A 24,326-nucleotide genomic window follows, 5' to 3' on the forward strand; every position below is an offset into this window, starting at 1 on the left:
TACTAGTGTAGTTTTGAGAGGGTTTACTGTTAGTTCCTCCTCCTGACACCATTTATTTATTATGTTTAGAGCCGTTTGTGTGTGATCCGAAACAGTTCTTGCGAATTTGCCTCTTGCGATAATCGCGAGGTCATCGGCATATCCTAAACAATGCATGCCTTTGGATTTTAGCCTCATTAGTAGTTCGTCCACTAGGATAGCCCACAGTAGGGGGTTGGAACCCCTTTTCTATCTAGAGCTTTGGTGATGGACTCTGTGGATGCGATATTAAAGGCACCCTCGATGTTGATGAATGTTGCCATGGCTATCTCCTTATCCTCTAAGGATTTTGTTAGTAGCCTGTTAAGATCATTTAATGCCAGATCTGTTGACTTACCTGGCTGGTACGCATATTGGCGTTCGTTGAGAGGGTTTATTGATAATACCTCATCTCTTATGTATCTATCTATCAGTCTTTCCAGTGTTTTGAGCAAAAAAGACACTAGACTAATTGGTCGGTATGACTGGGGCGTCATATCATTATCATTATCTCTGTTACTATTTTCATTGATTATTTTCCAACTGTCACATTATCAACTGTCCAACATTATTGGACTTTTTTATTCTAGCGTCATTGATCTGTTTCTGATATATTTTCACAGTCGTTTGATGAATTTTTTTAAATTCCTTATATTTAGAGGTATAGAACTTGTTATTTATTTGCTTTTCAATTTTTTTTCATTTCACGGGCTATGCATGTTTTTTATATGAGGTGAAAACCACTTTTTCGATGTTGCCTTCATCTTAACTTTCATTATAGGAAAAGAACAGTTGTAATGATAAAGAAGTGTTGTGTAAAAAGCTTTAAACTTATCTTCAAACGAGTCAACAGTAATCATGTCACCCCAAGTTTCATTTGCTATACGGAAAGAGAAAGTTTCAATATTTGAATCATTATAAATTCTTTTCATAATAGCGATTGAAGTATTTAGTCTAGATAAATCCACTTTGAAGAAACCTGTTTGAAATGTGTGATCAGATAAGAAGGAATCTTTAACAAGTATATTTTGTATTGTTAAATCAGAGAAAATATTATCAATTAATAGTTGTTGGTTCATTAACAAAGTGTCTTATATTGTAACTAGCTTTACTAGGTTTACGAGTTATTTTTTGTCTGATGATTCTTTTAATAAATTTATATTTACATCTCCACATAAAACATAGTGGTTTCTTACATTGTAGATTTTATGGAGTAGTTGCTCAGACACTGGATGAACTTCTTGACATTACCTATAGGTGATCTGTATACCGTAATTATATAGACATTGTTAGATAATTTACATTCCAATAGTGCTATGCAAGCCTCAAAATCTTTTTCTATGCATGACTTAAAGTTTATACTTTTAATGTTAACATTATTTTTAGCATAAATGCACACCCCACCATTTCTAAATTTCGTTCTTGAATAGAAAGAAACTAATTTAAAGTTATCAATATATGTCATTTTCATTTCATCTTCTTTCAGCCAATGTTCAGACAAACAGAGTATGTCTGTATTGTGCTCCATCACTGTGAGCTGTAGAAGTTTATTTTTGTCTGACAAACCTTGTATATTGAAGTGCAAAATAGATTAGTCTTTCCCTTGAGATTCGGTGATAGGCACTTGATTTGGGAGTGTATAATCCTCCGCTTGTCTCGTGAAGCTATTTAAGATTCCTGAATGTGGGGATCCATCACTTCTGCTGGCCTCCTCTTCATCGAAAAAAACGATATCATGGATCCATTTGGCCACGTTTCACGTTTCCATGCCTCATTAAGTAAAGTACAAAATATAAGAAAATAAAAGCAACTAAATCAAAAAGAAAAGATTTTAGGCCACCGGTAAAGGGCAAAGTTTAATCAGAGGTCGGGTAAAGATTCCCGCTCTGCACCGGACTTTAGCAACTCTTGCAATACCGTCATCACCCGGGAAAAAATTTTATTGCTCGAACAAGATTCCATTTTAATGGAGGAACATATCCTACTTACTACAAAAGGTTGAATGCAACTGTAAATGAAGCTAAAAACGGTCAAGTTTGCCCATTCTCTGGGTGATGTATCAGGATTCGGCAATGCGATTAGGGGTTCAAGCGTTAGGAAATGATCAGGTGTAAGAGCTCTCAGTTCATTTGTTTAAAAAATAAGGTGAATGTTCCAATTTTGTGGGCTACATACGTTCGATTAGCGATTTTTCAATTTTTTTATGTTGGTACATTCGCCACGAACATATTTTCACAGTTTCAGATGTTTAGCATGTTTAGTTTGTTGGTGAGAATTTTTCATTGAAATTGAGAATAATAACACCCTTTCTTTTCTTGATACAATAGTTATCCGTAGAGCTGATAATTATTTGGAGGGGATCATTCGGCGTGTGGTGGTAATTTGACATGATGGCTGGAGCACTAAGGCAGTATTCTGATCAGTGGGAGAAACTCGATTATTATATTAATTTACAAAGGTTTCGATTCGTATTCCATAACATATTTTTTAAACAGCGCAATATAATCTCTGTTCGTCAACACCATATATAACTGCTTTCAGCATTAGTTTTATTACGATCAAATCAAGATATTTTTTCAAAAGAAGAACAACTTTTATCAGCTTCAATACATTTACATCATGACTTATTCAACAAAATTACCAACTTAAAAAAATCAACATATGGAAATAACTAGATTATATTCTCAACATGTTTTTCAAAGTATGGAACCCCATAAATACTTCTGCTTCTACTTATTTATTCCTGTTTTTCTTAATGTTACACTAGTTTTTTATTTTCTTAACATGTTGTTCAAAGTATGGAACCCCATAAATACTTCTGCTTCTACTTATTTGTTCCTGTTTTTCTTGATGTTTCACTAGTTTTTTATTTTCTATTCTTTGTCCTGCAATTTTTTGTGTATTTTTCGATTTTCTTCTAAATCCTCTTCCGTTCCGTTATCATCGTTCTTATTAGTTTGATTCTGGTTTTGTGTTCTGTCTCGACCCTTTATACAAAAAATAAGAACTAATAAACCGTATTTCAATTATATAACTAGCCACTACTACAATTTTTCACGGCAACTTTTAACTTTACTCGCCTCTGAAATACCCGATGTTTCTCTACGAGATAAAAATATAAGCCAAAATTGATAATGCTGATAATACAATATTTATATTTGGCGTTTCTTTGGTATAAGTTAGTCTGATTATTTTACTGATTCCGGTTGGAAATTGCTATGGAAATTGTTACGGTCTCTTTTGACGCATTTCAGGGAGACGCCCTCCCATGGCTCCTTGATTTTCTAAGGTGACCTGTAGCCATTTATACCAAGATTACCACCTCAATGACCGCAGCAACCTTCCCATATAAAGGCATACATAAGTCAGGTATACCCGACGATACATTAGATTCAGCAATGCAATACTTTTTAATCTCTGGTTCAGATGAATCATCGTTTAAGGGTTAGCATTCATTGACGTTGAGAAAAGCTTGCTCAGAAAACAGACTCATATAATATCCCGCTCTTGAGAAAGCGTTAAGTCGCTTTCAGGCTGCACTCTGTAGTCTCCGAGTCGAATCCTTTCGCTACTTCATGGAACACTGATATTAACCTCAATCTACGTTTTAGAAGTTACATGTCTCATTTACAAGAACAAATATTTATATGAAAATAACAATCGCACTGCACGGAATGCAATGAATGTATCATCAATCATCCCTAAATCCACACATCAAAGACTCAATAATTTACGTCGGTGTCAAAATGTATAATAAAATTCCTGAAGTTATAAAAAACATGGGTTCTCTTAAAACTTTTAGGAAAAAGTTACATGAAAGTCTGGCATCTAAAGCCTATTACAATCTGACAGAATATTTTAATGATGAAACGATATGAAATTGACGGTGCTTATATGTAATAATATATGTGTACTTTTACCTAGATGTGATTATCTATATGTATTATTTTCATGTAATTATGTAATTGTATATTTATCTGGATGTAGATATGTTCTCTTTTTACCAATGTTTGTCAATAAGGTCATGTATATTGGATAATAAACACATACTCTCTCTCTCTCCCTCTCATAAATTATCTCGCGAGTAGCCAGGGAAAGAAGTTATAACACGGCAGAGTCCCTCATTAGCGTAACAAGTCTTCCTATGTAGAGAGGGAATCCGATATGAGCTCAGAATTCCAACTCCTTCCGAAGGAGGATAATAAAATAATTTAACAGCCAGTTTTTATGTAAATGTACTTTGACAGAGTATAGTTCGGCTCTTTTTAACGAGTATATCTATTAACATGTGTATTGTGTAAAGGTTGACTAAATTTATTATTTCAAAATTATACCGAATTACACTTAGTTTGATTTTTTAGTTATAATTAGAATATTCATTGACTTTAAGTGTGAATGTTGAACTGACACTGATGCACATACTGAGTTGACTCTGTACTTTGACTTGCGCTGAGTTACATTATGTTGACTGAATTACACATCGAGTCATTTGACTTACTACGGCTAGTATTACTAACCACAACTGGAACTACACACCATATTGAGTATTGAAATTTCAGAAATATTGATACAGTAGAATTACATATATCCAACCCTAGGTTGAATAATCAAATATCCAGAGAAATGGATTCGACAAAAAAATCTTATTTTATGGAAAAAACACTCAGTTTACCCAGTTTACTTGATATAGTACACATACACATATGAATTGTATAAAATTAATTCTTGAACATGTTAGTTAGTCAAGTTGGGATACAGTTATAGATGACCTCATTTGGGAAGGTTGACATAAGAATCTTACACCTTGAACACCTGACGGTCTCAATATCGACCAATCAACTGGAATCTTAAGGATAAAGGATATTCCAGAAGATAGTCCATAGGTACGATTCTAGAACTGCACATTTTGGCCAGGACAGCTACAGGTTACCCAAGAGGATCAAGAGAGTGTCTCCTTGCTGATGGGTGTATTTAGTACACTGCAGCAGTGCAGCCATGGGAGGGAATCTCTCTGAAATGCTTCACAGGAGACCTACTTTACAAGCCATACATTTGTGTTGCTTACCTACCTGACTAAAGTAATCGTAGACTGGGCGCCGATCAGGTCTTTACCAGATTAAGGGAAATATACAATCTTGTAGTGGATTATTCTTCACGAGGAAATTCAGGTTCTTATAGCAGAGAAAAACAAATACTGTGCTCGTTCCGTCGCGGATCAGATCAGATAAGTTTTCAGTCCCACTCTTGCCGGCTAACATGAAAGATTACCTATCGAATAAAGTAATTGGCTTCGTTAAGAAACATTTATTTAGTCCAGTTTAAATAATTCTGAAGCACAATAAATCATCGAGAGTTGCAGTCCAATTAACATCTGAACATGCATAATGGATATGTAATTTTACCTGGAAAATCTAAACTAAAAAAAATGTGTGACCCCTAAAAGTCACCCGGATCGTCATTTGACGATCGCGATCCAGATAGTTGGAATTCGGATAATTGAAACTGTACCGTATTTATGCACGAGTTAATCAAACTTTGAACTCATTTTATTTACACAAGAAGATGTTCTAATTGATATTATCTTATTTTTTCCAATCTGTAAGAGATAGACATGGTTGATTGGGAATCTTGCGTGGTTAATTTCATTCAAATAGTAGCTTCAAATATGATTCTACGACTTTTGGTTCAGTATTATGAATAATTTTAAAGAGTTTACTAACAGTCTACGTTACAAACCTTATATTTCATGTGTTAAAAAACACATATGGAGTAAAATAAATTTTCGGTATACCCTTCTTTTTTAGAAACAGACTTCACTTTTTGTTTCGAAAAGAATGTGCAAAGGAATGCAATATGCATAGAATATGCAATCTTAACATTTTTACTATCTCGCCTCAATATATTATAGTCTATTTTCAAAAAGTATGCAGTAATAAATCATTCAAAAGGAATAATTCCAATGCTGTGTTCACTTTTTATACAACAATAAATAGAAAAGAGTCATATTATTTTTAAGTTTCTCCAAGTATGACACTAGTAATACAAATTTTCCGTTTTTTTTCCATATATTATGAGCTTTTATTACTGCACCCCTATTGATGAGGAATATATTAGGTATGAGCTATACTCATATTATTTTCTTATATTCTTTTTAAAGACTCATGTTTTTCGACTGATAATACCTTCTTCCTGACTGTCTTGTTTTCTATTCAAAACACTATCTTCTTCATAGCTTTGTCAGAAAAACATGTTTATTATTATAATATTTTTATTAAGATGCCGAATGTGACGCTGAATTGCTATCGGAGAAGAAGCGCAAGCTTAAGGAGAAGTTCGATGCGGAGTACGATACGTCTGAGAAGAGTAGCTATTATGACGAGCTGAAGCAGGCTGCGGAAAGGCAGTCGCAGCTGAACAAGGAGGTCTTCGAGAATATGCCAGACGAGATGCGCGTGCAGATTGAGGGCTATCGGTCGGGCATGTACGTCAGGATCGAATTCGAAAGTGTGCCTGCAGAATTCGTTCAGCATTTCGATCCGACTTATCCCCTCGTTATCGGGGCGCTGAATATGGGGGAAGAAAATATTGGGTATGTGAACGTGAAGATCAAGAAGCACCGTTGGCACTCGAAGATACTCAAGACGAACGATCCGTTGATCATTTCTTTAGGTTGGAGGCGATTCCAGACGATTCCGTTGTACTCAAAGCTAGAGGATGATTTGAAGTTCCGGTACTTGAAATACACTCCGGAACATTTGTCATGCAATGCTCACTTCTGGGGGCCCATCACGCCGCAAGGAACAGGGTTTTTGGCGCTGCAGGCGGTGCATTCAGATCCAACGGTGAGTAGTTTCAAAATCTGTTTCAAAATCTGTTTTTCCGTTAACCAGCTGTCGCACCCCTAAGAACGACAACCCTCAGAAGTCGAAACTTGTGCGAGCTAAGGATTAACGAGGTCTTACCTTTTAACGTGTGATTCCTAACACGGCCTAACACGGTTAAAATGCATGTTTTTTTAATCGTTTTGAGAAACTTTGTTTCTTGCCGTTTTGGTCAGTTTTCAAAACAAAAAAAATTGAAGTTTTCTTGCACAGACATATATGTGAATATAAAGAGAATACAATGGGTTCTTTCTCAAAAATTTTTAGCATTCTCTTTTGAGTTTACCAATTTTTTTCTATATTCACAATTCCACTGGTAATTTTGGAGCCGTTTTCTACCCAAGACAACGATCAATGGATAAAAGATAAATAAATAAGTACCATTCTGATCATTCCCATATTGATTTCAATTTAAGAGCCACCGGTAGACAGCTGTTTCAGCCTATTGGGCATCGTCAGTACTGGGCAGGCGGTCCTCGATTGAAGGCAAAATGTGAAAAACCAAGAAAAGTACTTAATAGAAATAACTGTGTAAACGCAAGCGAGACATAAGTGGAACCACCTATTGGTGTGACACCCAAGTCAACTGGCCAAGTTTTTTATGTCATTGTTGGTGGTTTGACCAATCAACCGACAACTGCGGTGACAGAAATTTGGGAAGTAACCTGGAATGTCATCGAAAAACGAATCCACATGTTTCTAGAAATGATATGAAATCGAGAAAGGTTAATGCAGTCAAGCTGCTGGAAAATAATTCCATGAAAATCAAAAGATAAATAAATAAGTACCATTCTGATCATTCCCATATTGGTTTCAATTTAAGAGCCACCGGTAGACAGCTGTTTCAGCTTATTTAATTTATCTTTTTTTATTCATTTTTTTATTTTCATGAAATTATTTTCCAGCAGCTTGACTGCATTACCCTTTCTCGATTTCATATCATTTTTAGAAACATGTGGATTCGTTTTTCGATGACATTCCAGGTTAGCTTCCCAAATTTCTGCCACCGCAGTTGTCGGTTGATTGGTCAAACCACCAACACTGACATAAAATACTTGGCAAGTTGACTTGGGTATCACACCAATAGGTCGTTCCACTTATGTCTCACTTGCGTTTACGCAGTTATTTCTATTAAGTACTTTTCTTGGTTTTTCACATTTTGTCTTCAATCGAGGACCGCTTGCCCGTTACTGACGATTCCCAATAGGCTGAAACAGCTGTCTACCGGTGGCTCTTAAATTGAAATCAATATGGGAATGATCAGAATTTTTAACCATTTGAGATATCTCTAGTTCCTAGTCTTTCGTGTATTGGTGGTATATGGAACTGATATATATATATATATATATATATATATATATATATATATATATATATATATATTTCATTTTCTAACTCATATGTGAATTTTATTGATGGAAGTCTGTTATTTAAAAAAGAAAACAAAGTCGTCAATATTCGATTTTTTGTTATCAAATATCGCAAAAACATCATCCTTATGCCTCAGCCATATTCTAGGGAAATACTTTGTCGTTTCTTTGGTTTCCATTTCGAATTTACTCATGAACAGGTTAGCCAGGTAGGGGGACAAGAGGTTACCCATAGCCGTTCTCTCCTGTTGTTCATAAAAAAAATCTTCTACCTGGAAACTATTTTGTTTCATACACAAATTTGTGAGAGAAAATAATTCATCAATTACTTGTTCAAACATTCCTCTATTAGAGAGACAGGTACTTTTGTGGAAAGTGAGATAACATTTAAGCTTATGACCTATCATCAGGTATTTTGAAATTATTTACAAACTGACTGAATTAGGAATCTTTAAAGGTTATACAGATTCTGACTGAATTAGGAATCTTTAAAGGTTATACAGATTCTGTTTCATAAGCATAAGTCAGATTATATGTTTTCATTCAAAACTACAGAGTGGTTGAGTGAAATAAATTATATTTATAAATGTTGTACATTTATGTAAAGTAATCTTCTGTAGCTAGTATCACCACTTATTTTGTGTCATTGTAAAATATGATGGAAGAGATGAATGAAATTTTCTATTCATCTTTGCTTATTGTGATTTCACAACACCTTTTGAAAGTAGAATTCCTTTTTGTTTCCATTGCCCTATTTCACATATTTTATCTGAAAAATTATATCTGTTTCATTCCCGAGATTTTCTTTTCAGGAAATTAAAAAACTTGGTTTCCGAATCGCTGCCACGGGATCTGTACAAGAATTGGATAAATCTACGAGGATACTGAAGAAACTCAAGTTAGTCGGTTACCCTCTGAAAATTTACAATAAAACAGCTATGATCAAAGGTGACAATCTAAATACTGTTTTCATGCACAATTTCACTAGTTCACATTTTACAGGCATGTTCAACAGCTCCTTGGAAGTCGCCAAGTTTGAGGGAGCCAAAATCAAAACAGTCTCAGGGGTAAGGGGGCAAATAAAAAAAGCAGACAAACCAGAAGGGTGTTTTAGAGCTACTTTTGAGGATAAAATTCTACTCAGCGGTAATCTTATTCATTGTTGTGGTTGGATCAACTATTTCACTCGTATTGTTTTCAGATATCGTTTTCTGTAGGACCTGGTTCAAAGTGGAGCCTCCAAAATTTTATAATCCGGTAAATACCTTGTTGTTGCCTCCAGATCAGAAGAATTCTTGGAGGGGTATCAGAACCACCGGTGAAATCAAGAGAGAACAGGGACTCAGAAATAAAGTGAACATTGACAGTTTGTACACGGTAAGTTATTTGTTTCAGTTGGAGGTCTTCATAAGCCCAAATATTCTGTGACTTCTGCCGGCTCTTTTGAACATTTATAAAAGGTCAGCGCAAGCTCAAGTCCTAGAGTGTAGCTTGGGTCGGCCTTTTGGGGGGGTGGGGGCCCAGTCAGTTGACTATCCATTGCTATAACCAGCCCACCGTCCGTGAATTTGAATAATTTATTATTTTGAAAAAAATAAGCATTGGCTTGAAGATGAACCAAATGATCCAAAACATGATGTAAGGGAAAACATGTAAACATGATGTAAGGAAAGGAAATAATAATGATATTGGCAAATTCAATTTCAACAATCTTCAGAAAACCACACACATACACACATTCTATTAAATTAAAAAAACTATTAATTTAATAAGTATTTTCACGAATATTTCCCTTTCATTTTTTATTCATTGTTGGTGATACCTGCTCTCAAATGATGCTGCAATATTGGACAATTGTTTTTGAGGGCTCACAAGAAAGTGGAGTCCCTAGGCTATAGCTTTTTTATGGCTTATATAAATCCTGCACTGGATCTATAACCTCTGTAGTCCCAATGAAATCATTTCAATGGATGGGTATAGCAATGAGAAATACTTAAATACCAGTGTTCTATGTAAGTGCAATTTATTACCATTCATTTGAAGTAGAACTCCTGTGAATGATATCTGAATTTTCTTTCAGTTTGTGTCTGAAAGTTGCTTTTTTGCATGATCTACACATCCATTATAGAGTTACTTATTTTCAAATCGATTACTCCCTTCCCTTTTTTTGGAATATTCCCACATTTTTTTTGTATCAAGATAGAGTAGTAGAAAGCCAAAAACTTTCTTTCCTAAAAATTAATCACTCCTAAAAATATAACCCCTTCAATTCAAATAAGATTCCTCTTGGTTGGGATTTAATCAAATAGGTGAATGAATGTCATTACGATGTCATCGATGACATAAGTAGATCAAACTTATTCCGTAACATTGAAAATCATAATTCATGAATGAATTGTGTGTATTTTCTATAATGTTATCCAATTTGGTACTGACGAGCCCTAAGGCAAGTGTCTTATGGCGAAACATCGATTTATACCAGTGAGGATGACAGTGTTCCATGTAAGTGTAATTTATTACCATTCATTTAAAGTGGAACTCCTGTGAATGATATCTGAATTTCATTCCATAACGAATGTTTGGAATACAAACTGAGTAGAGAAAAGTATCTTCTGTAAAATTCAGTATTCATGTAAAAGTATTTGTTTCGAAATATTTTTTTTCTTTCGTGCAATTCAATGTTTATATGAAAGTAGCTGTTTCAGGAGGGCTTTCTTCCATTTTATGTCTAAAAGTTGCTTTTTTGCATGATCTACACATCCATGTATAGAGTTACTTATTTTCAAATTGATTACTTCCTTTCTTTTTTTGGAAGATTCCCACATTTTTTTTGTATCAAGATGGAGTAGTAGAAAGCCAAAAACTTTCTTTCCCAAAAAATTAATCACTTCTAAAAATATAACCCCTTCAATTCAAGTAATAAGAAATACGTAAAAAAATGTTAATTATAGTAACTCTCCCCTTTCTAATTTATCACTTCACACTACCACCTGAAATAAATATGATCCAAAATGTGAAAATACAAACAAAAAATTTACCGCAAGGCATAACTGACAGTTAAAGAACTTTTGACAAAATTTCAAATGTTTGTAACATAAGGTTGTAAGTTTTTGACTTCAAAACTATTTAAAAACCTACAACTCCCTAAGCGGGGGTGTTATCCCCCAAATTTCAAATGGTAATGGGGTCTAGTGATACCTAGAGAAAACAAACCCGAGAATGTTTTTCAAACTCAGGATTATTTTGATATATAATCTTAGGATCCCGGGACTGTCCCAGGAGCAGGCTATGTTGTTTCTAATTGTGCTTATGAAAAAAACACTCTAGTGTTATTAAAAAAAAAATTAATATTGTTGTAAAAAACACACTAAAATTAGGATACAATAATACACTTGTTTTCATTTTATTGGTGAATGATGAGTTTTTGCTAAATTACCATCTCGTCAACAGTGTATTTCTACTGTCAACTCAGTTGCAATCTACACAGCAACAATTTTATTCACCAAATCAAAATCTGTATTTTCTAAATAGATTGGATGATTGGGATATATTAGAACCTCTTGGATGCAAGTTGTGAAAATACTGTTTTCCACCTGATTTTACAATCAAAAAGAAGAGACAGCTTTTTCATGTTCGAACTTCGCATATTTTTGAAATACTTTTTCATTGTTTGTTTGAAGGTGATTGACAATATTTCATGATAAATTTCACTAGTTCGGACTTCCATTGGCTAATATATAAAATGATTTGAAATCCCTGAAACAACTAAAAGAAGAATTATAAATCAGGGATCTAATCACTTTATATATTAGACAATGGAAGTCCGAACTAGTGAAATACTTTTTCATTATTCAATGATAATCTTTTGAAATACACTAAAACATTGTGGATTTTTTATCAGCTCATTAATATGTTCATCTTCCTTTATCTGCTGTATGCTTTCTGGACAGTTCTAAACTGCCATCATCATTATTGTCATCCATATAATCAGCAGTAACAACTGGTTCTTTTATAGTAACATCTGAGGTAGAGCTGGCTCTCTTGCAAACAATCCTTTTTCTATAAATCACATCACAGACAGCTAAATTGATACCATGTGCGAGTTACAGTTGTTGTTCAGTGCAAACAGGCTGTCCTACTTTCGGTTCCATCGGTTACAATAGTTGGGATATCATTTTCCGGGAAAATCAATTTCACTTAGAGCCTTCATCGATATATGAAGACAATTTTCAGTTGTCATTCATCCAGGAGTAGAAACAGTCCCAAGCTCCAGATTGTTTCTGTAAATTAACGTGTCGAAAGATAGATTGAATTTATCACCTGCAATGTTTTATTGTTTTTTTTTTATTGTAGTTAATAAATTGTTTTCAAATTGTGACGGCTAACTTAGATAAATACGTGTATTTCGCTAAGAGCAAATTTCTTAAAATGCCTGAATGTACTGAGTGGAAATCTATCTAATGCAATTATTCATGCCAGAACAATATCCATGTTATCGTCGGTACTTTTAGTAAAATAATCTTCTAGTTTTCGCATTGCTGGCGGCGGCGCACTATTCAGATTTTCAAAATTTCAACTTAATGAAGCTATTGAACAATTAAAGAAAAACTTGATGTTTTGATGACGAATGTGTATGTACTTTAGTCGATGCACCCAAAGTCTTGAAAAATGATTGAAAAATCTACTGCCATCAAACTAACTTTTTCAGATAATTAACTTTTGAATTTGAATTATGCATCCTGCATAACTTTGTCACTGGTAAAATGATGAATGAAAAAACCTAATTGGCGTATTTGTACTATGGTATAGGGAAATAACCTAGTAACAATATTATGACACGAGGCGATCGGGTGATTCCCCTGTTGGCCCGTTGGGAAATTATATCAACAGTAATGTATTGAAGTATCCGGAATTGTGAATTTTGTAAGATCAACGATTATCATTATAATTGGGGCTGTAGCCCCAATTGGTCAATAGCTTGGTCAAGCTAGGTCGCCAGCTTGTATACATTTCCGTAGATTATTTTGAATTTACATTGAGTATCCTTAAAATTAAATCTTCATTTTATTGCTTCTTCACAAAGTTATCAAGCGTGCCGTAGGTTACCACAGACCCCTGTTTTAGGTAGTCATAATTGAGGATGTATCTTGGATATATAAAAGTTGAGTAGATGCTTAAGGTAAATACGTGGGGAATATAAATAAGTATAAGAATGAACTTTCAGTACATAATTCACTACAAAAAAGCTACTGTGTTAGCGAAACATGTAGTGATATTTTTTTTATATAAAGTTTGTGGAGATGAAATCATAAAGTGTAGTTTATGAAATTACTAGAGATATTCATCAAGTAACTAACGGCTGAATCAATCAGAAAAAAAATAAATACTAAATATCTCCTCTTGCATAAAATAAAAATGAATATATTTATTCATTCTGCTATCAATAAAAATAAATATAGATCTTTAAAATTTTTTGGTCATGAATATCATACTAGAAAGACGAAAAAATATCTTTACCAATAAATTAATTGAAAATAAAAAATTTTCATTTTTCAAATCAAGATGTATTATATAATAATAATAATAATAATATTTTATTCACCATTCACGATACATAGTGTATATATGGTAAGTCAATCAATAATCAGAATTAATACTAGGTATAAATTTAAAAATGTTAATATTTATACAAGACGTCACTAAAAAGAAAAAAAGAAATAAATTTATACATACATATAAACACATACACAATTAAAATATATGAAAACGTATACAGATCTAGTTCATATTTTATTTTTCAGAAATTATCGTCTAAAAATTCTTGGAAACTATAGTAGCATTTCTCTAATAGCAAGTCTTTAACTTTCTTTTGAAATATGATGTTACTTCCAGTCCGTTTGAGTGATTCTGGTAGTTTATTGTAATATATGATTGCATTGTAATCCGGAGACCTCTCATAGAATGTCGTTCTATGTTTAGGAATTTTCAATAAGTTACCGTGTCTGGTGTTATATTCATGTTTCTCAGAATTACACGGATAATTATCTATATTCTGTTTGGCAAAGATAATACATCGAAAAATGTACACAGCAGGCACCGTAAGAATTTTATTTTCTTTAAAGATAGATCGACAACTGTCTTGATAATTCAAGTTAAAAATCAGTCTTACTAAACGCTTTTGGGAAATAAACACTCTCAAGAATTCTCTTGCTCGACCCCATGCCAATATATTCAGATTAATATGTGCATATGCCATAGCATAGTAAATGCTTAACAACCCTGCTGTATTCAAGGTTGATTTCATTTGTTTAATAGCGAAATAGCCTTTATTTAGTTTTGAACATACACTTTCAATGTGTCTACCCCAATTTATAATCTCATCTAAATGAGTGCCTAAAACTTTAGTTTCCATAGAGGGTTGGATGTCGTCAATTACAAAAAGTTTGTTGGGTAACAATTTTCGGTGAAAAAATTTGACTATTACCGATTTGGACGTGTTTAGAATTAACTTATTTCTCTGACACCAGGATGAAAATTGATTTACAACCATTTCCAGTTTAACTGCAAGCTGTTCTGCATCCTGATCGGATATTGTTATCGTTATGTCGTCGGCAAACATGGTAACATGAACGTTTTCTAAATATTGTGGAAGATCATTTACATAAAGAAGAAACAGCAGTGGCCCAAGAACTGAACCCTGTGGTACCCCAAGTTTCACAGCCTGACTGTGAAATTGAATTATTGCATCTCACTATCATGGTTCTATCTGTCATATATGATTGTATCCACTTTATTATACTGGCTGGAAGTCCTAGAGGCGCCAATTTATCTATTAAAGTGTCAATACATATAATATTGACACTATAATATATAATTAAGCAAGTGACACGAGGCTGTTTCAATCGACCTGTTTTGCCTGAAACCATGCTGAGAAGTACTTACTAATTTGTTCTTTTCTAAGTGATAAATCACTCTTGTAGACACTATTTTTTCAAACAATTTCGATAAAGAACTGAGAAGAGAAATTTGCCTGTAGTTATCAACTACTTTTAGGTCAGCTTTTTTGTGCAGAGGAATTACCAATGCTTTTTTAAATTCATCTGGAAAGAACCCTTGTATAAGTGATTGATTTATTAGGTATATAAATGGTTTTAGTATTAAGTCAATAATATTTTTTATAACTATAATCGATAATTCATCATATCCTGAAGATGTCTTATTTTTCATTCTATTAAGACACTCAACTACTTCATATTCTGTGATAGGGTAAGATGAGTATGGATAATTGATGGTGATATTTTCTACCCTAGTACAGGGAAGAGACATATTCTGACCAAAATGATTTAACATTGCGGAATCTGATGCATTAGCGAAATGCTCAGCAAAAGTTAATGCAACTTTGTGTGGGTCAGAGATAACGGTATCCTTCTGCTGAAGAATGATTTTTTCTTTTCCATCTTTCTTTTTTATACCTAATTCACTATTAATAATTTTCCAGGTTTCTTTAGTTTTATTTGCGGATTTATTTATTTTCGACGAATAATGGTCTCTTTTTGCCTTTTTAACTTTTTCTTTGTGTTCTTTAACTTTTGCCTTGTATCCGTCCTTTAGAATGGAATTGGTTTCATGAGAGTGTGATAAAATCCAAAACATATCCTTCAACTCTTTACTTTCTTTAGTTATTTCATTTGTTACCCAACGTTTTGTGTTATTACCATTGTTTCTTATATGTACATATTTACTTGGACATGATATATCATACCATAGTAATGTCTGAATGAAATATTGGAAAGCTTCATTAAGAAGTAGATGATATACAGGCAACCAGTCTTTAAAAGTCAGTGTTGTTCTTAGTTCCTCAATATTGTCAGGATAAAGCGTACGCCTCATAACTGAATGTCTGCTACACACTTCTTCTTTTTTGTCAATGTTTTCCGTCCTATCGTATATTAAAATATGGGCAAGATGATCAGCAATATTTGGTTGAACTATATTACATTTAAAACTTGGTTTTGGGAGATTTGTCACCATGTAGTCGATAGAGGTTGCGCTGGTGTGACCGTTTCTATTGGTAAAAATTCTAGTATCTTCTTTGGCATTTTCCCATAATTGATATGAGTTCAAAATATCTATTAGCAATTTTGTGTTCATACTCGATTTTTGACAGTCTATGTCAGTGTTTCTCAAACTTTTCAAATTCACGGCTCCCTTATGTTTTTTGAATGTTGTCGCGGCGCCCCGAACGTCAAGACTACACTAGATATTTAATTAATAAAAGTAGGTGGGTGGCTGTCTTGACGGATTGCATTGTGCAATTACCGATATTATCATATTATTAGAGGATTTTTATTAAGAGGTACCGACGTATTACCTTTACTCTCACTTATATATGTTGTAAAACGTTGTACCTTGAGACTTGCCCGTGGCCCACGGCTCCCCAGTAAAGGTTCCACGGCGCCCCAGGGCGCTGCGGCGCACACTTTGAGAAACACTGGTCTATGTTAAAGTCTCCGCAGAGAACAACAAAATCAGACCTACTAGTAGCTATATCAAGTGCCTGTGTTAACACACTGATAAAAATATTGGGATTACCATTTGGTGGTCTATATGCGGTTATAACAGAAATGGTACAGTCTTTCATTTTGTAACGTATGGCACATATTTCAATTTCACATTCTATGGACAGATTAGCGATGGCCCTAATCACAGTTTCATTGTGTTCTGCCTTTATGAGTATGATAGAACCACCACGAAATTTATTATTTCTTGAATAGATAGCTGCTATTCTATAGTTTCCAAAGGAAGTATTAATAAAACAATCTGAGTGTTCTCTGGTAATCCAGTGTTCTGATACACATAAAATATTAATTTGGTTAATATGAACAAATAGTTCAATTGAAGTGTAATTATTTAGAAAACCCTGGACATTTACATGACAAATACTAATTTTTTTATTTATTGTTTCTATGCCTGTCATTTCTTTCACGCCATGATGTTTGACTGAATTTATGGGTGCAATGGAGCTCTTTCTCGTTCTCGCATTTTGTGGAGGCGTATTGGAGACAAAAAATTTTGCCCATCCTCTGTAGGGTTTTCAAGTCTGCTAGGTTCCACTTCAAACTGCTGAGCAGAATCTTCTATAACATTTCTGATTGAAGGGGGTGGTGTACTTCTTTGATATGTTTCACGACAGATTTCCCGAGAAACCATTTCCCCAATTTTGTAATATGGTACCCATTTTTATGATAATTTGCCTAGTATGTTTTGTATTCAGAAAAATCTCTATTCCTGAACGAAAGTCATTTTTTGTGGAGGAAAGTGTTTTTATCGACCTTTTTTTGGGTATTTTCATCTTCCATAATCTGAAAAATATGAAATTTATAATTGAGAACTTTATACAGGTGTGGAAGGTGAAAATACATAAAAAAATATCCATAAAAATATCTATTCCTGTTAATATTCGTTTTATAAACTTGGTTGTTTTAAAAATTTATGTTTCTTGGGGTCAATAAATAATTGATTGATACTGAGCAGTAATTTTTGGGGTGACCTTTTCAGTTTGGCCTTTGTTATACTTTAACAGCTTCTCTATTGACCTGGCTCTATTTTTCAGATTGTTGATATAAATTCAAAATATAGTAAGAAACATTGACTCGTCCGTAAAAAACGTCTTTCAAAGAATATTTCTCAAGTAGTTTTTATCCATGATAATAATTATAGACCTTTCGCAATAAATTTTATTTGAGGCACGTTTCACAAAACAGTATCTTCATTAGTTGGACTGGTATAGTTTTTAATTAAAGAACGATTGAAATGAATGAAAAATATTTTCAAGTCATATTTAAAACTTCTGAATCTTTATTACTGGAACACTTGTTCTCGCTATATAACTTCCCCCGAAGTTATAGCATTGTGTAGTTGTGTGTAGTTGGAATAAAATATTCTTCTAATTTGTATTTACGGATTCTTTTTTTTTTCTTCTAGCCAATCGAAAGAGAAGAAAAACCTTTCAAGCCACTTATCATACCCCAAAAACTACAAAAAGCCCTACCCTACAGGGATAAACCAAAACATGGCGTTAAGCTTTCGGAGAAGAAGAAGAGCATTGAAAGGGTGGCTGTCATTCGTGAACCCCAAGAGCAAAAGGTCAGTCATGAAAATCTATCTGTTTGAATTTGTTTTTTTTATTTTCAAATTTATTATAGATTTCTTCAATGATGAAAATGTTGAGGGCGTCTTACGAACAGAAACAGAACAAACTCAAAATGGAGACCAAGAGTAGGATGGAAAAACATAGACAGGAAGTGGAAGCCTTAGAAGCATTCAAGGACAAGAAGCTGAAGGAAAAGAAAAAAGAGCTATTCAAGAACAGAAGTAAAGCTCAAAATAAAGATAAAGGGAAATAATCAGGGATATATTAGTGGTCAAAAAGTGTCTCAAGTGATATGGGTATTTCTTAATTATTTCCAATTTATATTTTGGCTGGATGGAACTTCAATGTTCTGTGTCACATCGTTAATGTTACTTTTTATTACCAATAAAAATAATGGAGAATGTTAGCGGTCTGGACTTTCATTATCTAAAAAAGTGTTTGAGTGGCACTTTTCATGAGATTTTCAGTGAACACGTGTTTCACTGTACAATAGCTTTCTCAGCCAGAAGGTAAATTCCAGAGAGATAGAGAGAACTAAATTTTGTAAAACAAATTGCTGTCATCAAAGGTACAAACAATATGAATCTGTTCTTTCCAAAATATTACGAAAATAAGGCATTTACCAGGTCTACCCCACCGCAGGATAATAAGCATCTTAGGACATTGACATACTTTGCGAACCCACCAAAAAACATTGAATGTAAAATAAGAAACGTTTTGTTTGCTACTGCAGCATTCGACCACAGCCTACCAGAACAGATTTTGTTATCTTAAATCATGACTCTGGTCGCAAAAGCCTATGTACTTATATTGCTTGGAAATTAATAGATTTAAGAATTCTGAAAATTCATTGAATTTCCAAATAGAATTGAATTCTTTTTATCGGTTGAATCTGTTCTGTAATGTTGAAATGGGTAATTAGTTTATCACATGTCCATTTGATGAGTTGGTGAAATTTCTTTTTTAATATGAAAAATTTTAATTATTTTATACCTAAACTCTGAAAATTAATGAAATTTCAAAATTCCTCTACTTGAAATATTCGAGTGAGATGAAATTAACAATGACTGTGAAATTTAAAAGTTTCAGAATGTTAATTTGTATAGAAAATTAAAACACTTGTCACCTGAAATGGAAATGAATTATTCAATAGGTGGAACAATGAATAAATTAATAATTATAAATAATGAAAATTTAAAAAAAATGAGGAAAAAAATAATTAAAACAAACTACTTTACAACTTATCTTCTATCGTATTTGAGTGATAACTGGCCTATTTCTTATATTTCAAGACAATTTATTTATCTCTTGGGCACGCTTTAGCTATACTTTTTCTTCTTTCGGTTTTCCAGTTCAGTGCACCAAGGCCTATTTTCCTGCTTGAATGAAACTTTCCATACTTTGCAGATTTTTCAGTAGTGTGGCTGAATGTGTCGTTCTCTATGTAAGCAACATCTTTAAACTTCCTTTCGAACCACTTCATGTTATGTTGATGAGTTCAAACAGGCCCTCTTTTCCCGATTTGCTGTTTTCTCCTCGCTGGGTGTTTTTCTTGTGCTTGTTTCACCGAATCAGGACTTGCCAAAAGGCTCTTGAAAGTACTTAATGGCGAGTAAAAAAATCCCATCAGGAATAGCACATCAGAATTAGTGATGCATGTTTGGATCCACCAAGATGAGATTAAGTGGTCCAAAGGTGAAATTATCTGCACTGGGAAAAACTGGTTCAAAAATTCAAAGAAAATGGTAAAAAAACAACTAATTTCGTCAGGCTCTTACGGATATCCGCAATATATAAAAACCTCTAATCAAGCGGGAAATGATGCACTGAACAAGAGAATTCAGAGGAGAGAAGGAAAAGTGCCCAAGTGACCTAAAATGTTCTGATAGTGTCAGGAATAGGCCAGTTATCTCCAGGAAACGATTGAGTATGCTAACAATTGGAACAAAGTAGCTTGGTTTGAAACTTTTTTTTTATTCATCACTTTCATTCATTCACCATCAGTGGTTTGTATTTTTGAAAATCATTACTGTTACTTATATCTTAACTCATTCAATTCACTTTTATCTCAGGTCATTTATTTTCTTCTCAAATTTGCGTTCTTATACTTTTAAATTCAATAATGTTTCTCTCGTTCAAAAGGGACCTGGTAGTTGGATTCGACCTTGGTAAACACAGAATACTCCTTGTTTATTTCTTTCTCATTTATATATAATTGTCGTTTTTTTTTCAGCTAATTCATCCGAATATTTTGGTGGTAGTATTTTTTCAATATTTCAATCAATATAATGTAAACCTGTTAATCCTTTTTTACAATGGATGTCCGAGTCTCTAAAGTTCATAAATTGTCAACCACATTAAAAAAATTATAGAAATGCCTTCCATAATCAGTGGAAACAAGACTTCCCGAATAAAAAAAAAATGATTAAGAATTTGTAAATAGTTTTTACCCATTCAAATATAATTCAAAAGAAATGTCACCCTAAGTTTTGTTATGAAAAATAGACTTATCAACAATAATTTATTTTTATTGAGACAAACACTTGGGAAAAAAACATAGTTTTATTAAAAAATTAATAATACATATCAACAATTTTGTTATAAATATTTCTGGGTATTATAATTACAAGTAACTATAAATTAAAATTTATTTAACATATATACATTATTTATATCATGTTATTTTTGGAATTGTTAGCAAATACTTGTTAAAACTGACAATGAGTCATTAGACCAATTCAAAACTGACTGCTGACCAACAAGGGCCCACACGTAAGGAATGAAGAAGTCTTCGGGTTGGTCTTCCTCAACGTATTTGAACTTGAGATCAGGAAATTTCTGAAAAAATCAAAATGATAATAATCCTCACAAAGTTGTATTAAAGTGATTATGAATGGACTGGTCCGTCACTTGGTGAAAATTAATAACACTAGTCCTAGTTTACTGTAAATTGAAAATTAAGCACAGAGCACAATTTACAAATGATTTTGATATTTTGTCTATGGTTTGCCCCTTTTTGAATGCATGTCCGATAAAATTATCTCTTGCATTTATATATCATTCATATCATTGAGGAATGAAATAAGAGGGTTTGGGGGTTTCTCATTTGTGTGATACTCCCCATTGTGGATGTAGATGACATTTTCTATCAATACCCATTTATATATCACATTTATGTATCACATAACGAATATTTGTAGCACAAACTTAATTAAAAAAATATTAACTTTGATGTGATTCAATGTTCAACGACAATGAAAGTAGAAAGCCATTTCTTGTGAGGAATTTTCAGAAGAAATGGATTCATGCCCTCAGAAATCCCTACTGACTAAAATATCTCCTGATGATGCTAATAGTGAAATGTGCATCAAGATAGTACTTTTGTCATGGTGTGGAAAAGGGGTTTTCAATAGATTCATTTTATGCCAGAGAAAAATAAAAAAAGAAGGTTCTGTATGAATTTTATATTGTATGAAAATAGGTAGGCAACTGTCCCCATAGCTTATATTGTATGTAAGCTGTATTATTCTTCTTTAGAGTACAAATTCTCATTCAGTTCAAAGAGTCTAGATAGGTCTCTTAGAATTTTAGCTGGAAAGAGTGTTCAAGATCACTTCTAATGGGATATCATCGACACAGATTTTTATACAAACAAAAAATGGATAAAAAAATGCCGGTTTTCCCTTTGCAGTCCACTGTTTGAACTATATTTTTGTTTTGGGTGTATGATGGTAAATCCAAGTTTCATCTACAGTGATTAATAGGCGTCAAAACTCGATTTACTGCGCCAACAGAGCTTTGTAAATGTTCATTCGAACACGTTTTTAGTATAACGTGAGCAAACGCGGCACCCAACGTTGGATTAATATATGACAAACAGGTTATTTTGAAAATTTGGTTGATACAAAAAATGAATTCATTGGCTAATGATTTTCAAAATAATACTTGGTCAACGACAAAACAGACTGTTTTAAGTTTGACGATAGTCGTATCACTAAGTGTTCTGTCGATGTCTTGAATTTATTGGACCCTCTGGAGACACCCTACATTTTGTTTTACGAAAGAGAGGGCATTGGCAAATCAAGATCTTCAGATGATGTAGTGCTGCAGGTTTTTTCGGGTTTTTCTGCAGCTGAAAAAGCAAATGGGATCAATGAAGTCGCCCGAAGCGACAATTAATTTTTGTTGTTTCATAATTTCATGATTTGTATTACTTTCTTCTTTATTATACTAGTAGATACAACTGAAAAAAAAATATTTAGTTGTTTCAAAAAGCGTTGAATTCTTTTATCTTGTTTCATCAACTCAATACCTTAATACATGATTACCTAATTAAGGATTTTTTAGTTCATTCATAAAAAATGTTTATAGAAACACGTTTAATATTATCATTCTGTATATTATGTTATGAATACAATTTTCATTACTTTGTATTGATGTAATTATAGTAATATCGTGGCAATATACTATATTTTGCAGTAGGTTATTTACATCTATACCAGAAACAGTAGTGATCTTAGGACCGAGCCCCGGGGTATACCAAGGTTAACACTAGTTTTATCTTCCAATGCAGATGCTCAAACATCGGCTGGATATATTCACCAGCCGGAAGAAATTTTAAATCTTGACAAGCCCACCAAGAAATTTTAGCTTTCTATATCAAAAACAGAGTGGAATTTAGTGCTAGTAAAACCAGGCCAAAAGTTTTCTCTAAAAAAGTAAATGTGGCATAATCTTACATAATAATATCTGGTCACACAATTATGCTTACTTCATCAATTAGTTTGTTTGGTATCAAATATAATAGGAAGAGAAAACTTCGTTAGCCAAACAGTGAATACTTATTAATAAAGTTGAGTTGTAATAACCTAAACTGAGCTGAAATCAACGCTTAATAAGTTAAAAAAAGGTGAAGGTAGCACTCATGCTGGCCAAACATACTTATGGGAAAACATGAAAGCTGAAACCATACATAATGTATTGGCTATACTCAACAGTTCATGATACGTCTTTAGTTTGGTGGTCAAAGATAAAATAAGCCAGTTGTTCCGGTTTCGGGCTCGCCAACGTTTCCCACTGTATATAGGGTTTTTAGGACATGTTATCATGTGAAATGACGTTTGGCAAATTTTCGGTTGGTCCGACAATTACACCACCTACTTTCACAAAACTTCGCCAGGAGGCGTGGCTGTGTAATTGTATACACCTGATGTGAATAGTGTCTTTGTGAGCCCAGGTTTATACGTACACTTTCAATGGATAGCATGTTGGTCAGCCCACAATCGGGCAACGCCGCAATTGCATTTCATGATGAATAATATTCTAACTAGATTATCGTGGTGCAGAAATCCGATAATAGAGATGGAGAATTTTTTGAAAAAGTTCCTGTTTTGTATGTTTTTTTGTACAAGCGTGCGTGTGCGTGCATCACCCTATATCTACAAGTTTTTTCAGAGCTTCGTAACATTTTCACTTGTAGAAAAATGCTTGATCTGAACTCATACTTTTCCACATTCGACTACTTACCCGAAATCAGCTTTTTCGGATAACGGTGTCGAGTACGGAAATATACTGTTTCCGTTTTACTTAAGATAATAATAATATACTAACTAACAGTGCGTTATTCCATTTAGTTTGTCGAAGCAATTTTAACTTCTGCGCTATCTTAGATACATAAATTTGAATGATGAATATTTCTTTCCCTTATATTTTAGATACAAACAAGAACTCAATTCAATTCTAGCACTTCTTTTTTTTTCAGAGCGAAAAACTTTTTGACTATATTTCGTTTTGTTCCTTAGAACAAGTTTCTTTTTGAGAAGGTTTTATTGTTTTTGAAACTGTGCGTGTCTGATGATCTGAAATGAGATCAGTGTGTTGAAAAACTCTATCAAGATATCAAAT

At 33.4% G+C, this 24,326-nt stretch overlaps 2 protein-coding genes across 3 annotated transcripts in view; one reads left to right on the forward strand and one right to left on the reverse strand.

Moving 5' to 3' along the window:
• The window catches only part of LOC111504307 (ribosome biogenesis protein BMS1 homolog), a 44,978-nt gene extending 26,150 nt beyond the window's left edge, over positions 1–18,828 (forward strand). The window contains exons 7-12 of the mRNA XM_074186054.1: positions 6,295–6,860; positions 9,082–9,217; positions 9,272–9,415; positions 9,471–9,646; positions 18,254–18,415; positions 18,475–18,828. Of these exons, the coding sequence (XP_074042155.1) occupies positions 6,295–6,860; positions 9,082–9,217; positions 9,272–9,415; positions 9,471–9,646; positions 18,254–18,415; positions 18,475–18,675 (1,385 nt within the window). The 3' untranslated portion in view covers positions 18,676–18,828. The remainder of the gene's footprint in view (positions 1–6,294; positions 6,861–9,081; positions 9,218–9,271; positions 9,416–9,470; positions 9,647–18,253; positions 18,416–18,474) is intronic.
• A 2,137-nt stretch (positions 18,829–20,965) lies between these two features.
• The window catches only part of LOC111508683 (dymeclin), a 31,737-nt gene continuing 28,376 nt past the window's right edge, over positions 20,966–24,326 (reverse strand). For both annotated transcript variants that reach the window (XM_074186055.1, XM_023164271.2), the window contains one exon: positions 20,966–21,260. In XM_074186055.1, the coding sequence (XP_074042156.1) occupies positions 21,117–21,260 (144 nt within the window). In that variant the 3' untranslated portion in view covers positions 20,966–21,116. The remainder of the gene's footprint in view (positions 21,261–24,326) is intronic.

Source organism: Leptinotarsa decemlineata, unplaced genomic scaffold (assembly GCF_025532065.1).
Source record: "Leptinotarsa decemlineata unplaced genomic scaffold, Ldec_3_MD MMD2_tig00078422_RagTag_RagTag, whole genome shotgun sequence".
In the NCBI taxonomy this organism is placed as follows: Eukaryota; Metazoa; Arthropoda; class Insecta; order Coleoptera; family Chrysomelidae; genus Leptinotarsa; species Leptinotarsa decemlineata.